The sequence below is a fragment of the Drosophila takahashii genome, chromosome 3L (genome assembly GCF_030179915.1).
Source record: "Drosophila takahashii strain IR98-3 E-12201 chromosome 3L, DtakHiC1v2, whole genome shotgun sequence".
Classification (NCBI taxonomy): Eukaryota; Metazoa; Arthropoda; class Insecta; order Diptera; family Drosophilidae; genus Drosophila; species Drosophila takahashii.
In genome coordinates, this window is record NC_091680.1 from 26,159,483 (window position 1) to 26,173,424 (window position 13,942).

The 13,942-nt window shown below is 44.8% G+C and overlaps 3 protein-coding genes across 3 annotated transcripts; all 3 read left to right on the forward strand.

Annotated features, from left to right (window-relative positions):
* The first annotated feature begins 20 nt into the window (after window positions 1-20).
* LOC108063230 (ADP-dependent glucokinase) lies at window positions 21-10,199 on the forward strand. The gene is made up of 5 exons (XM_017150265.3): window positions 21-435; window positions 6,884-7,096; window positions 7,447-7,611; window positions 7,670-8,396; window positions 9,031-10,199. The coding sequence occupies exons 1-5, from the start codon at window positions 293-295 to the stop codon at window positions 9,280-9,282; spliced, it is 1,500 nt and encodes a 499-aa protein (XP_017005754.2). The 5' UTR covers window positions 21-292; the 3' UTR covers window positions 9,283-10,199.
* Window positions 1,102-5,206, forward strand: LOC138912852 (uncharacterized). The gene is made up of 3 exons (XM_070214367.1): window positions 1,102-1,259; window positions 1,387-1,559; window positions 1,622-5,206. The coding sequence occupies exons 1-3, from the start codon at window positions 1,102-1,104 to the stop codon at window positions 4,513-4,515; spliced, it is 3,225 nt and encodes a 1,074-aa protein (XP_070070468.1). The 3' UTR covers window positions 4,516-5,206.
* Window positions 10,200-10,216: 17 nt separating the features above from the next.
* LOC108063229 (delta-1-pyrroline-5-carboxylate dehydrogenase, mitochondrial) lies at window positions 10,217-12,086 on the forward strand. The gene has a single exon (XM_017150264.3). It carries the CDS (start codon window positions 10,217-10,219, stop codon window positions 11,948-11,950), a length of 1,734 nt encoding a protein of 577 aa, XP_017005753.2. The 3' UTR covers window positions 11,951-12,086.
* Window positions 12,087-13,942: the final 1,856 nt, after the last annotated feature.

Genomic DNA, 13,942 nt, shown 5'->3' on the forward strand with positions numbered 1-13,942 from the left:
CGAGCTTCTAGGGCTCCTGCTCACTTACAAATTTAAAGATTATATATTAAATATTATATATTTAAATACAGAAATTTGAAATTTAAATAAAACTGTTGATAAGCTAGCTCGATACTATCGCGATAGTCAAGGAACCGTAGATAGTGCCATCGCTGGCTTGAAAGCACAACCAAGGAAAAAGGGCGATAATTCCGGCTGATAAGAAATTTGGAGTAGCCGAGCAGCGGAAAGTCATTGATAAAATTGGTTGGAATCGACGATTGGTGGAGCAACCATTGAAACCCCGCCCACAATGACCGCCCTGCGATACATGGGCTGGGTCACCGGCTGTTCAGTCCTCACGGCCTTCGTTTCCATCATTTGGCAGGCTTTTCTCTCTCTGCAGACGCTGAATAGGACTACTGTCCTATTAACCGGTCTCCTGGCCATCGAGGGGTGAGTATTTTGGTGTATTATGTACTACCTTTCTATAGCTGTCGGGTCACGCAGCCGCAGCAGCTAATTAACTTGTAAATCCGTACTCTTATATCAATTGCATCACGAAAGGCATCTCTCTCTATTTATCTCTCCCATTTGTTGTATGCTTGCATTTTGGGCCCAGCATTCGGCTGGCTGGCCCTTCGTAAATTCAGTATGAATTCTGATCTCGTCATAAAACGCATTCTCGTCTCGCCTGCTGTACTCTTTCGATAATAAATTGTTAACAAGCATAAACCAACCCAATTTTCTTATTTTCGTTTGCATTAACTAATAAAAAAGCTTATTAGTTCAACATTGGTGACCCCGACGTGATTCGTACAAAAACAATATTAAGTGCAAATCACATAAATAAGTCTATTTATTGACTTTTCGTTGTTGCGGCTGCAGTGCATTGGCGGAGCCAGAAATCATTTGTCGAAAAAATAAAGCCTTGAATGCAGTGAGCGCTATAAATAAATAGCATTTTTGTGTTGCCGAAATTTGCATAAAAATTAGTTATATATTGGAGCGTACATAGCCAATTAACGGGCCGTTATTTCTTCGTTTGCTTTGCGCTCATCTTCCCGCTGAAACCGAATTTCGGGCATTTCGTCTGCTTGTGCCGTTGTTGTTGTTGTAGCCATGCCTACGGGAATTGCTGGAGATGCTACCGCTGATGAAAACAGGGTGATATTTTTAAAGCGCAAGGCAACTGCTTTATTTAATAGAGTGGAGCGTTTAGTGGATTCCCTTTCAAGTGCGGCGTTAACTTCATGCGACGAATCCGGGCTCCACGTGAGGTTGGAGCTGATTGATGAGCTTCAAGGAACATTTAAAAAGGTTCTTGGTGAGCTCGAAGAATTGGATTTCGAGGAAATTGAAAGTGATTTGAGTGAAAAATTTGATGACATTCTCGTACTTTTGAAGTCATCTGTTCGATCCGAAATTTCAAAGCGCGCCTCACAGCTCCTTTCGCACTCAACTCTTGCTGACGGCATCACTCCCGGAGCTTTCGGCCTCCAGCAGCGTCAGCCTCGACATAGGGCAACATTACTGCCTCCACTTGAGCTTCCAAAATTCGCTGGAGGTTATGCAAATTGGTCTGATTTTTATTCTATGTTTACCACTATCATAGATAGTCACCCTGATCTCACCAACATAGAAAAGCTGCAGCATCTACGATCATGCCTGAGGGATACTGCGTTGGAAACTATTCGCTCGCTGGAAATTTCGGACGGCAACTACGCAATTGCTTTGGATTTACTGCAAAATAGATTTGATAATCGTCGTTTGGTTTTTCAGGCACACATTACTGAGATCCTGGGAATAAAGGCGGTGCAGAGTGGTTCCGTTTCGACACTTCGGGAGCTGTCGGATAAATTCAACGCTCATATCCGCGCTCTTAAGGGGCTGGGCACGACGGAACAAATTGCAGGATGCATCATCGTCCAAATCCTGTTCCAAAAATTGGATCCGGCAAGTCAGGCCAAGTGGGAAGAGCGTTTAGAGGACCCTGCCTTCGTCAACTTAATTCCTACTTGGGAGTCAATGGCATCATTTCTGGAGCAGCGGTGCAGGACGTTGGAGACGATGGATTTTGCCATGGCAAACTATGCGCCGGGCATTCAGGTGGGAAGTAACAGAATACCCAATACGCGTAGATCAGCATTTGTTGCCTCGAATTCGAACCCTTGGATCTGTATATTCTGTAATGATGCAGGTCACTCCATTTCTTATTGCCAGAATTTTAAAGCCCTGTCTCCTACGAATAGGCTTCAAGAAGCAAAACGGCTCTGTCTTTGCATAAATTGTCTTAAGGTTGGTCATCAAGTTAGGCAGTGCAATTCCAGTAATTGTCGTGCATGCGGATCGAAGCATCACACCCTGCTTCACATGGGAAACTTAGCTTCCCTTTCTTCACAAGAAGGAGCACCTCTTCAAGAAGCAATTCCGTCTGCATCACCATCTGCACTGCCTTCCACCTCGACTGCTCTCATTGCACAGGATTTTAGTAATGATATTGTGCTCTTAGCAACGGCAAGCGTATTAGTAAAAAACCGCTCCGGAGTTTTCGTTCCCTGTCGAGTTCTACTCGACTCTGGCTCCCAGCTGCATCTAATAACGTCCCGATTCGCAAGCCAGCTTCAAGTAAAGAAGATAAAATCTTTAGCATCTGTTACTGGAATAGGAGATTCCAGTTTTGTGACGGATGGTCATTCGGTTAATATTACGGTTCGGTCCCGAACTTCCGATTACTCAGCCAACATTACCGCGGTGATTGCTCCGAACATCACAGAGCGGCAGCCTAGCTTCAATGTCGACATCGGCAATTGGAAAATACCTAAAAATATTCAGTTAGCGGACCCCAGTTTTTATACTCCCCAGCGGGTGGACCTTTTAATCGGAGCCAGCCTCTTTTACGAGATGTTATGCGTTGGCCAAATTAAGCTTCCACATGGATTACCCCTACTTCAAAAGACTCGTCTGGGTTGGGTTGTTTCTGGAGGTTATGGCCTCTCCAATGGCTCGTCCTTATTGTCGTCTCAAGAGTTACCCCTCGCTAGCAGGGAGAATAGTTTCGATCGGTTAGATGATCTTCTTCGACGATTTTGGGAAGTGGAAAGCTGCGCCGAGCCAATCATACGCGCTACTAAGGAAGAATTGGACTGTGAAGCACATTTCGTAAGACACGTTGTTCGTTTGCCAGCTGGGGATTATTCTGTTCGTTTACCTGCCAAGCTCAATCTAGACCTCTTGGGAGAGTCCTACCAGCAAGCTTATCGAAGATTCTTGTCCCTAGAGAGAAAGCTAAATCGTCAGCCAGCCTTGAAGGCTCAATATGGAGCATTCATAAAGGAATACCTCGATCTAGGACATATGTCATCAGTGTCTGCCTCTGACAGCGGGTTGTGCCGATACTTCTTGCCTCATCATTGCGTCATAAAGGAAGATAGCTCCACCACAAAGCTCCGCGTAGTTTTTGATGGATCGGCGGCCAGCTCCTCAGGGTATTCTCTCAACGATGTTCTTATGGCAGGCCCTGTAATTCAGCATAAGCTGTTCCAGATTCTTCTTCGGTTTCGTTCACACCCGGTAGCAATCACAGGAGACATCTGCAAAATGTACCGCTGTGTTAGGGTTCAGCCTGAGGACAGCTATTTGCAATGCATTTTGTGGAGGGATTCCCCCCAGGATCAATTGCGGGTGTTTAAGCTAGACACCGTTACCTATGGCACGAAGCCAGCATCATTTCTGGCTGTGCGAGCTATGCATCAGCTGTCAGCAGACGAGCATACAGCGTTTCCGCTTGGGGCTGAGGTCATTCGTCGCGATTTTTATGTGGATGATTTGATATCTGGAGCCAAATCCAAGGAAGAAGCAATCATCATTATGGATCAAACATCAAAACTTCTAGCCAAGGGAAAATTTAAGCTTAGAAAGTGGTGCTCGAATGTGTCAGCTGTTTTGGAGGGAGTTGCAGACAAGGATAAGGAGTCTTATTTGAAGTTTGATGATGGAACTGATTTTGCAAAAACCCTAGGTCTCGCTTGGGATCCAGTTTCTGACCAATTACTGTTTTCCTTTTCGGTCTTACAGTCAGCATCAAGACCTTGCAGGCGATCTGTCCTGTCTGCAATAGCGCGATTTTACGATCCCCTCGGGTTGGTTGGACCTGTGATCACAAAATCGAAAATATTCCTTCAACAACTGTGCAAGGAGAAGTTATCTTGGGATGAAAGCCTCCCGGAGTCACAGAATACGGAATGGAGTGCTATATGCACGAGTTTTGGGCAAATTAAGCATGCGTCATTTCCTCGGCTGGTTCTTTCTCCAAACTCTGAGAGTGAGATTCATGGATTTTGTGATGCCAGCATAGAAGCATATGGTGCCTGTGTCTACATCGTTTGCAACGGCCGATCTCAATTGCTTTGCTCAAAGTCAAGGGTAGCCCCCTTAAAAACACTCACTGTGCCCAAGCTGGAGCTTTGTGGGGCTGAACTCCTGTCTAGACTCATCGCGGAAGTTGCTGGGACTAAGGCATTTGAGGGAAAGTGAGTAATAATGGCAGCAGTGACCGAATGACTCCGTGGTAAAATAATTGGATGGCGCCCATTAAAATCCAGCGAAGAATTCTTTAGCCGGCCGTCCACTCTAAGAATCCCAAATTGATCAACAAATGGCGAAAGAGATGCGATAGAGCTGGATGGGTGCACCAATCCCTTTGACTGCAACGATTTGATGTCGTCCCATAAATGTGAGCGTGGCGTGGGAAAGTTATACTGCTGGAGCGACTCTGCTGTTGCGCTTTCATGGATCCGAGACGAGCCCTCCAGGTTCAACATTTTTGTAGCGAACCGAGTAGCTGCCATTCAAGAGCTAACTGAGTCAGTAGAGTGGCGATATGTTCCAACTTCTTTAAATCCAGCTGACATTCTCTCCCGAGGTGCTTTTCCTGCTGAGCTTAATGACTCTCCTTTGTGGGCGCATGGACCAAAATTCCTTTGTGGCCCCAAAGCTGACTGGCCGGCCCCAATCATTGCTGAAAGACCAACGCTTGAGGTTCGCCGAAAGATTTTACTAATAAAATCTCCATACGAAGACATAGTGGCTAATTCAAAATTTGCCAATTCCTTCGCCGCCCTTCAAAGAGTTTTCGGATACGTCTACAAGTTTAGTAATCGCATCCGTCGCCCTACGCTCACGGTGTCTGACCTTCAAGGCGGTACTCGGCTGTTGCTTCGTCTGGTCCAGCGCTCACATTTATGGGACGACATCAAATCGTTGCAGTCAAAGGGATTGGTGCACCCATCCAGCTCTATCGCATCTCTTTCGCCATTTGTTGATCAATTTGGGATTCTTAGAGTGGACGGCCGGCTAAAGAATTCTTCGCTGGATTTTAATGGGCGCCATCCAATTATTTTACCACGGAGTCATTCGGTCACTGCTGCCATTATTACTCACTTTCACGAAAGCAATCTGCACACTGGACCACGGGCGCTACTCGGCATAATTCGATCCCAATATTGGCCTATTGGGGGGAGGAAGACGGTGATGAAGGCAGTAAACAAATGTATTAGATGCTATCGAATGAAGCCTCGACTAGTGGAGCATATAATGGCGGATCTTCCAAAGGAACGACTCGATGGATCTCATGCATTCGAAGTCACTGGCATTGACTTTTGCGGACCATTTCTCTACAAGTCAGAAGTGCGAAGTAAGCCTCCAGTAAAATGCTACGTTTGTGTCTTCATTTGTTTCGCCACAAAAGCTATTCATTTGGAGTTGATTAAGGATCTCTCTACAGTGTCATTTCTACATGGCCTTAAACGATTTATATGCACTAGAAGAAAGCCACGGCAGATTTGGTCTGATAATGCAACAAACTTTGTCGGCGCTCGCAATGAATTGCTCGAACTAAGGCGCCTATTCCTCAGCAATGATCATCAGAAAGCTACATTGGACTTTTGCCTGGCGGAGGCCATTGATTGGTGTTTCATTCCTCCTAGGTCGCCTCACTTTGGCGGTCTTTGGGAAGCGGCTGTGAAGATCGCTAAGCATCATTTTTACCGCGTTGTTGGCACTGCTGTTTTAGCCTTTGAGGAGTTGCGGACCTTGGTGTGTCACATTTCGGCGGTTGTTAATTCTCGACCATTAGTCTCGATTTCAGAAAACCCCGCTGATCTGGATGTGTTAACCCCAGCACATTTTTTGAATGGTGGTCCGCCTTCATCTTTCGTCGAGCCAGATGTGACCAGTCTCAACTTCAATCGCTTGGATGGATGGCAACGCGTGGCCTACTTGCAGCAGATCTTTTGGTCCCGATGGAAGGAAGAATACCTAACACTTCTGCAGCAGCGCTCCAAGTGGCGCACCCCCAAACCGGGCCTGGTTGTCGATGACTTAGTTCTGGTCAAGGACGAAAACTTGCCTCCCATGAAGTGGCCCCTCGCCAGAGTGATTGAGCTGCTGTTCGGTGGAGATGGCGTTGCTCGAGTTGCCGTTCTGAAGACAGCGTCAGGAGTGACAAAGCGAGCAGTGAACAAGCTATGTCTGCTGCCCCTTAAGGATGATGTTGAAACCCAGGCTTCCAACGGGGGGAGTATGTCGGGTCACGCAGCCGCAGCAGCTAATTAACTTGTAAATCCGTACTCTTATATCAATTGCATCACGAAAGGCATCTCTCTCTATTTATCTCTCCCATTTGTTGTATGCTTGCATTTTGGGCCCAGCATTCGGCTGGCTGGCCCTTCGTAAATTCAGTATGAATTCTGATCTCGTCATAAAACGCATTCTCGTCTCGCCTGCTGTACTCTTTCGATAATAAATTGTTAACAAGCATAAACCAACCCAATTTTCTTATTTTCGTTTGCATTAACTAATAAAAAAGCTTATTAGTTCAACAATAGCATTCTTTAAATTTTAGATCCCTGAAGCGTCCCGCATTGGAACCGGCGCCGAAAGTGGCCATTGGATATGGAGCCTGCACGGACCTGCAAATAAACGCCACCGAGTTTCTAAATCGCTACTACGGCCGTCGCATCCCAGCGGCTACAACAGGATCTCGGGAGATCGTCAACAACGAGGACGAGCTACTGCAATCATTTGCCTATTACTTTCAGAACGGCGCCGCAACAGAGTGAGTGCACGTAGATCGATTTTACATTATTTAAGATCAATTTTAATCTGGTATGCGGCCAGGTAAATTTGACCTAGTCGAAAAGAGTATTTCATGTAAAATTTACATGGCTATAAAAAAAAATGGATATGGATGTCCATTTGTTAAGCATTATCTGAAGACTTTTTGGGATTCAAAAGATTTGGAAGCCCAAACATGAAATGGAAATTATTTTTATCCACTTCATATCGTTTTTACATGAAATACTCTTTTCGACCAGGTCAAATTTATCTGGCCTCATATCACATTGAATCATAAATTAAAATCTTAATTTACATTTGGTGCATTATACTTCCTGTTCTCTTTTCCAGACGGGTAATGGCAAACAGCACCCTTTTCAAACAGCTTGTGGGCTACGCCAAGATAATGGATAAGGAGCGGATCCAGTGGTACATGGGTGGAAACGCACCCCTAATGGCTGTGCGCTTCTTTATGGAGGGAGCTGAGGTTCTTCTGGGCGCCCACATGTCTAAAAAGTAGTAACAAATCTTTAAACTTCCGCCTCCATCGAACTTATTGCAACATTCTCTACAGATTGCGCCCCCTGTTGCCCAAGGAGATTCGTCTGGCTGGCGACGAGATCCCAAACGATGACATACATCTTATTCTGGAGTACAAGGCCGGCGACACCTGGGGCTCGTACGTGGCGCCTAGGGCCAATCGGTACATACTGCACAACGACCGGAATAATCCGCATCTGAGGGCCGTGGAGCAGCTAACGGATGCCCTGAAGGTTTATCACCCGCAGTTGCTGGTGGTCAGCGGGCTACAGATGATGGATATGTTCACCTTTAATCCGGGCGAGCGCGAGGCGCGTTTGCAGCAAGTGCAGCGGCAACTAACCAGCCAGCCCGCGGACACTCTCAATCACTTTGAGATGGCATCTTACGTGGAGCTGCAGCTACTGCAGCAGCTACGGCATTTTGTTCTGCCCTACGTAGACTCGCTGGGAATGAATGAACAAGAGCTCTCCAACTTGCAGCAGGTGCTTGCGTACGGACGCACTACTTTGGCCACCGACTGGAATCCCCGCATTGCCCACACCCTCGACCAGATGCGGCAGGTCTTCATCAGCCTGCTCGAGGACTACGGGGACCGAAGCGCAGGCGATCCCCGGCGGCGTCGCATCTCACGGATCCACGTGCATACATTGGCCTATCAGGCTATCCTCACCACAACGAGCTCCAAGTGGAAGAACACACGTGCTGCGGCGGCCAAGGCGGCACTCACTGCTCATCGATATGTCTGCAAGTCGCAGTTTGTGAGTCTTACATATATTTCCAAATATTAAGTGCATGTTTGAATGAAACATAAATTATTATCTAGTCAAGATAGTCATCGTGCCCTAGGTCACATCACGTGCTATGGTGATGATTAGACCTTGGTTTTTGCATATTTGTCCATTTTTGGTACGATTTTTTACAAAATTTATAGGTAGGTGTCATTTTTTTCAAATGTAATAAATTCGGATGCAATTCGGATATGCATAAAATATGCAAAATATATGCAAAATATGCAAACAACTGCAGGCTCAAATTTTTAATGCAGCCCTTTTACTATTTTTTGGAAATATAAATAGGGTTTCCTTAAATTTGGGAAAAAATTAGATATCTCAGAAATGACGAAAAGGAACAAACAATTTTCTTCGGGTTATTTAGGTTGGCTATGAAATGGTCCATCTTGAATAGTTGAGTATATTTTATATTTTGCATATTTTATGCATATGCATTTTATGCAAATGTGCAAAAAAAAATAAAATGTGCCATTAATTTTAAACTATTGATCTATCTTTATCCTATAAAAATATGCAAATATGCAAAACCCGAGGTCTAGTGATGATGATATTTTAGTAAAATAATTTCAACACTAATAAGAAACAAAACTTTATTTTGCAGATCAATCCGGAGGCAGTGCTTCAGGTTCTGGACGACAGTTTCGCCACCTCGGCGCAGACGGATGCTCCTCGGATGCGGATCGGCGCAGCCAGTCCTGTGCCCTGTTGGCGGGAGTATATCGAGTACGGTCGCCAGCGACAACGCCTTGAAGTCGAAATTTGCGTGGCTCCGGTGCTGGTGTGCCGCGAGGCCAGGAAAACTGCCGGGGCTGGCGACAACATATCGGCCTCTGGGCTGGCGGCACAGTTGTAGAAGAGACGAGACGATCACGATAGAACCGGCAAAGACTGCATAGTACTTTACTAGAAACCTGCAATCCAAGACTTGAATATAAGGCCAGGACGTAACCCCGAAGCATTCCCCCGCTGGATGGACATGGACTCGGCATGTTTAGCACCTTAGTGACCTTAGAAACGCGTTACCTTCACACAAATCTGACGAAAATGCTCAAGCGATAGCACCAAGAAAACAACTACTCCCATGATACCACATATCCAGATGAGTTTTATCTTCTCATCATCAACGTAAATTCCATGTGTTCAAAATTATTCCTAATGCAGCAGCATCGAAGTTCGGAAACGAATGCCACCTAGTCCTAAGTTTTGTTAGTCACTAATTCTATGTTTTGATGTATTTGAACCATTCCTAATTACAATTTGTTTTGCGCACTTGGTTTCAAAACTAAATAATGCGGCAACGAATTAAGCAGGCGTTTACGCACTGTAAGATAATTGTGAACTTGTGTCCTTAATCTTTACTTTGCTATTCATATTTTAATCTTTGTCATTCGAAACAAAATTTATGTGATAATTAGACCTTACAATTTATATTGTCCCCATTTTTTTACATACACATTTGTAACCTCCTATGATTTATTCAAATTCAAATTGATACAATTACAATTTGTTTTATGCTACGCCTTGAAAATGCAGTGCGTTTCCAGACCATATGTATGTCTGAAATTGTGACTAATCTAAATGTCTGGAAAGTTGGCAATCTCTTATATTTTGACTCCCTTAAAGTTCAGCACACAAACTGGCTTTTCCACAACTGTCTTACATCTGCGAAACGCACTGTTTAAACACAGACTTACACATATATTTTTCTACACTTAAGTAAACGCATATAAACTGGCAGATGTAGAATAAATTCCTGTTGAAAGCTTCAAATTTAAATTTTACAAGCGATGCTCAAGCTGGGATTCGCGGTCCCCACTCGTCGGTCCTTCAGATGCCGTCACCTGGGAGTGGCTGGCATCAGAGGCGAGGCGGGACTCTCTGTGGACAAGAAGAAAACAAAGGGGCTACAGGATGAGCAGGTAGAGAAGCACCCGGAGATGGAAGCTGAGGACGCTCCAAGGATGCAGAGGAATGAGAGAGTGTTGATCAGTCATGCCATTCAGGAGATACAACGCAGGCCCTTGGAGGTTCCCACAATAATTGGCGACGACCCCGTTTATACCATGGATAAACAGCAGGTCTCTTGTCCTCATCACCTCAAGACGAACCTGGCCCAGGTGTACTACGCCAATCGCAAACAAATCGAGGCGGCCATCAAGTCGGCTCTATCGGCACAGGGAACTTGGAGTCTGGTCCCCATCGCTGAACGCCTGGCCATTTGGCGCAGGGCGGCGGACATTATCGAGGAGGACGAGTTGCGGTTGCGGGTGTTCCTCATGCTGACCCTCAGCAAAACAGCCGATGATGCTACGCGCGACATACGGCGACTGCTCAGTTCGCTGAGGGCCAATGCTGATTACTTGGAACACCTGTCCGAGCTGCGCTTCGAGATCCAGGGCGATATGAATGTCTTTCCCAGCTTTCACCTGCGGCCCATGGATGGCTTTGTGGCCGCCGTAGCGCCCTTCGAATCGGTGGCCCTGTCCACCAGTTTGGCCCTCTGTCCAGCTCTTATGGGCAACACGGTGCTGTGGAATCCCACTTTGGAGGTGGCCCCAGCCAGCTTCCTCATCCATCGGGCCTTCCAGGAGGCGGGTCTGCCCAGCGGAGTGATCAATTTCGTGCCGGCCAACGAGCGCCTCTTCTTGGACACCATCACGAATGCCATCCACTTTGCCGGTCTGAATACCCAGGGCAGAGCGGCCGGCTACAGGCATGTCCACAAGCTGGTGAGCGACCGGATGGAGCGATACATCTGCTTTCCCCGCCTGGTGGCCGAGTGTCCGGGCCAGAACTTCCACTTCGTCCATGCCAGTGCCAAGGTGGAGTCCGTGGTCTCGGCTACCGTGCAGGCGGCATTCGGATTCGCTGGTCAGTACGCCAACTCGCTGTCCCGGATGTACGTGCCCTCGTCAATGTGGCCGCGACTCCGGGCAAAGTTGCTCGAGGCCACGGAGCAGCTGAACATCGGCGATCCTGTCCAGCCGGAAACGGATATGGGGGCGATGGTCAGTTTAGAGGGATTTCGACGAATGCAGAAGCTCCTGGAGCGAACTAAGAACGTGGAACAGTTGTGCGGAGGCGGCTGCGACGACAGCATAGGTAGGTTTGTGCAGCCCACAATTGTCCGGGTGACGGATCCACTGGATCCTCTGCTCAGTGAGCCCTGCTGCGGACCCTTTTTGCCGGTGTTCGTCTATGCGGACGACTCCTTTGGGGAGGCACTCAAGCTGGCCGCCAACCAGTCCAGATACGCCCTCTCGGGCTCCATTTTCGCCAGCCGGGATGAGGTGATCCTTCACTGCCTCAACCAGCTGCGCATGTCGGCCAGCAATCTTTACGTGAACGAGCGGTGTACAGGCAGCAACTACGGATTGACTCCGTTCGGTGGTAATCGGCTGTCCGGGACAAACGATAAGTCCGGATCTGCCTACTTCCTGATGCGCTGGAGCTCGCCGCTGCTAATAGAGGAGACTGTGGAGGGACCACTCCCGACGCAGGGATCCAAGAAGTTTTCCTAGGCTTTCTAACGGGACAGACATATTTTCAAAATTACCATAAATACAAAGTGTTTTTATTTACTGTATCGTCATATTAATGGAAAACTACCTTTTAAAAAATTAAAAGTAACAATATCTACTAGTGATTAAAACTAAATGCGTGATTTAGATTTAGCAAGTATTTTTGCTGGACTCGAGTTTCCAGCATTTCAACACACTTGCACTCGCTGGGGAGTGAACCTCGGACTATCCGGGATTTGCAAATTTCGGTAGGGCGTCACCGCTACCTTATCAGCCGGAGAAGAGGATGTGAACTGAGCGTCGAAACTTCTATATACGAGTGATTCTTTGTGAAACGTATCGAGATTTTCTTCATGGTCTCAAAACGATATCTAATTTTTATGATACTATCACACCATTTAAAAAGGATTTTTAAAAAAGTTGAAAAAAAAATTCATTTGACAGAAGCCAAGATATGGCGTTGCTATTTTTTTGTTTAATTCATTTATAATTTTAAATTACGCGGGATAAAAAATAAATACAAATACTCAAAAATTATTATTTTTGCCAAGCTTTCAGATGAAAATAACAACCATAATGGTTCCAATGAAAAATACGGTCCAAACTTAAAAAAAAAATTTTCATTCGCGGTTTTCTGCAAATCGGCATTTTTAATCTTTATACAAAAATAGTATAATGTTCTATACATAATTCTTGTTGGCTCCTAAAAGTTTCGTCATGGGACCTCCATTACTTTCTGCATAATTTAATAAAACATTAAAAAACAAAGCAGTCTTTCGTTGTTATACATTAAATTATATTAGACGAACAGTTTCGTTCTTCATGAATTCCGGGAGAACGACCGTTCCCATTTAGGTAAAACCAATAGGAAAAATGCAGTTTTGTATAACAAATAAATCCCTACCAATTTCAACGTGGGACAATAACTTCTTGCTAATTATTTAGTTCTAAAGAAGAACACTCGAATATATAGGAACACATTACATCCAAGCTAAGACCATTCCAGGCTCCTGGTAAATAACGCACCTCGTTCGGTTCATGTCGCTCCTTGATTCCCCCTGTGGCGGCGCTCCACTGTTGTTTTAAGCCTCCTTACAATGATTTGTGTATTGGGAAAATTTAAATGTCTTCAGCGAATGACTATCTTTTTAAAAGAGTTTGCTATTAGGTGTTGGAGCAATATGATGGTGCTTTTGAGAACGTGGAATGGTCTTAGCTTGGATGTAAGGTGTTGCTAACGTGTTGTTCTTCCTTAGAACTACATAAGTAGCAAGAAGTTATTGTCCCACGTTGAAATTGGTAGGGATTTATTTGTTATACAAAACTGCATTTTTCCTTTTGGTTTTACCTAAATGGGAACGGTCGTTCTCCCGGAATTCATGAAGAACGAAACTGTTCGTCTAATATAATTTAATGTATAACAACGAAAGACTGCTTTGTTTTTTAATGTTTTAATAAATTATGCAGAAAGTAATGGAGGTCCCATGACGAAATTTTTAGCAGCCAACAAGAATTATGTATAGAACATTATACTATTTTTTTATAAAGATTAAAAATGCCGATTTGCAGAAAACCGCGAATGAAAAATTTTTTTTAAAGTTTGGACCGTATTTTGCATTGGAACCATTATGGTTGTTATTTTCATCTGAAAGCTTGGCAAAAATAATAATTTTTGAGTATTTGTATTTATTTTTTATCCAGCGTAATTTAAAAATATAAATGAATTAAACAAAAAAATAGCAACGCCATATCTTCGCTTCTGTCAAATGGATTTTTTGTGAAACTTTTTTGAAAATCCTTTTTAAATGGTGGGATAGTGTCATAAAAATTAGATATCGCTTTGAGACCATGAAGAAAATCTCGATACGTTTCACAAAGAATCACTCATACAGCACATCTAGGAATATGTAATGAAAAATTATTAACCCAAGTCCAGCAAAAATACTCGAAAAAATAAAAATTTGTTTGTCGATGCATTAAATTTAATTTTAA

Excerpts from the sequence above, each read along its gene's own strand:
- LOC108063230 (XM_017150265.3), top strand. The coding sequence starts at position 293 with ATGACCGCCCTGCGATACATGGGCTGGGTCACCGGCTGTTCAGTCCTC. Across the intron at positions 436-6,883 it reads GGTCTCCTGGCCATCGAGGG|ATCCCTGAAGCGTCCCGCAT; the intron begins GTGAGTATTTTG and ends TTTAAATTTTAG. Across the intron at positions 7,612-7,669 it reads GGCGCCCACATGTCTAAAAA|ATTGCGCCCCCTGTTGCCCA; the intron begins GTAGTAACAAAT and ends CATTCTCTACAG.
- LOC138912852 (XM_070214367.1), top strand. The coding sequence starts at position 1,102 with ATGCCTACGGGAATTGCTGGAGATGCTACCGCTGATGAAAACAGGGTG. Across the intron at positions 1,260-1,386 it reads GAATCCGGGCTCCACGTGAG|TCATCTGTTCGATCCGAAAT; the intron begins GTTGGAGCTGAT and ends GTACTTTTGAAG. Across the intron at positions 1,560-1,621 it reads GCTGGAGGTTATGCAAATTG|AAAAGCTGCAGCATCTACGA; the intron begins GTCTGATTTTTA and ends TCACCAACATAG.
- LOC108063229 (XM_017150264.3), top strand. The coding sequence starts at position 10,217 with ATGCTCAAGCTGGGATTCGCGGTCCCCACTCGTCGGTCCTTCAGATGC.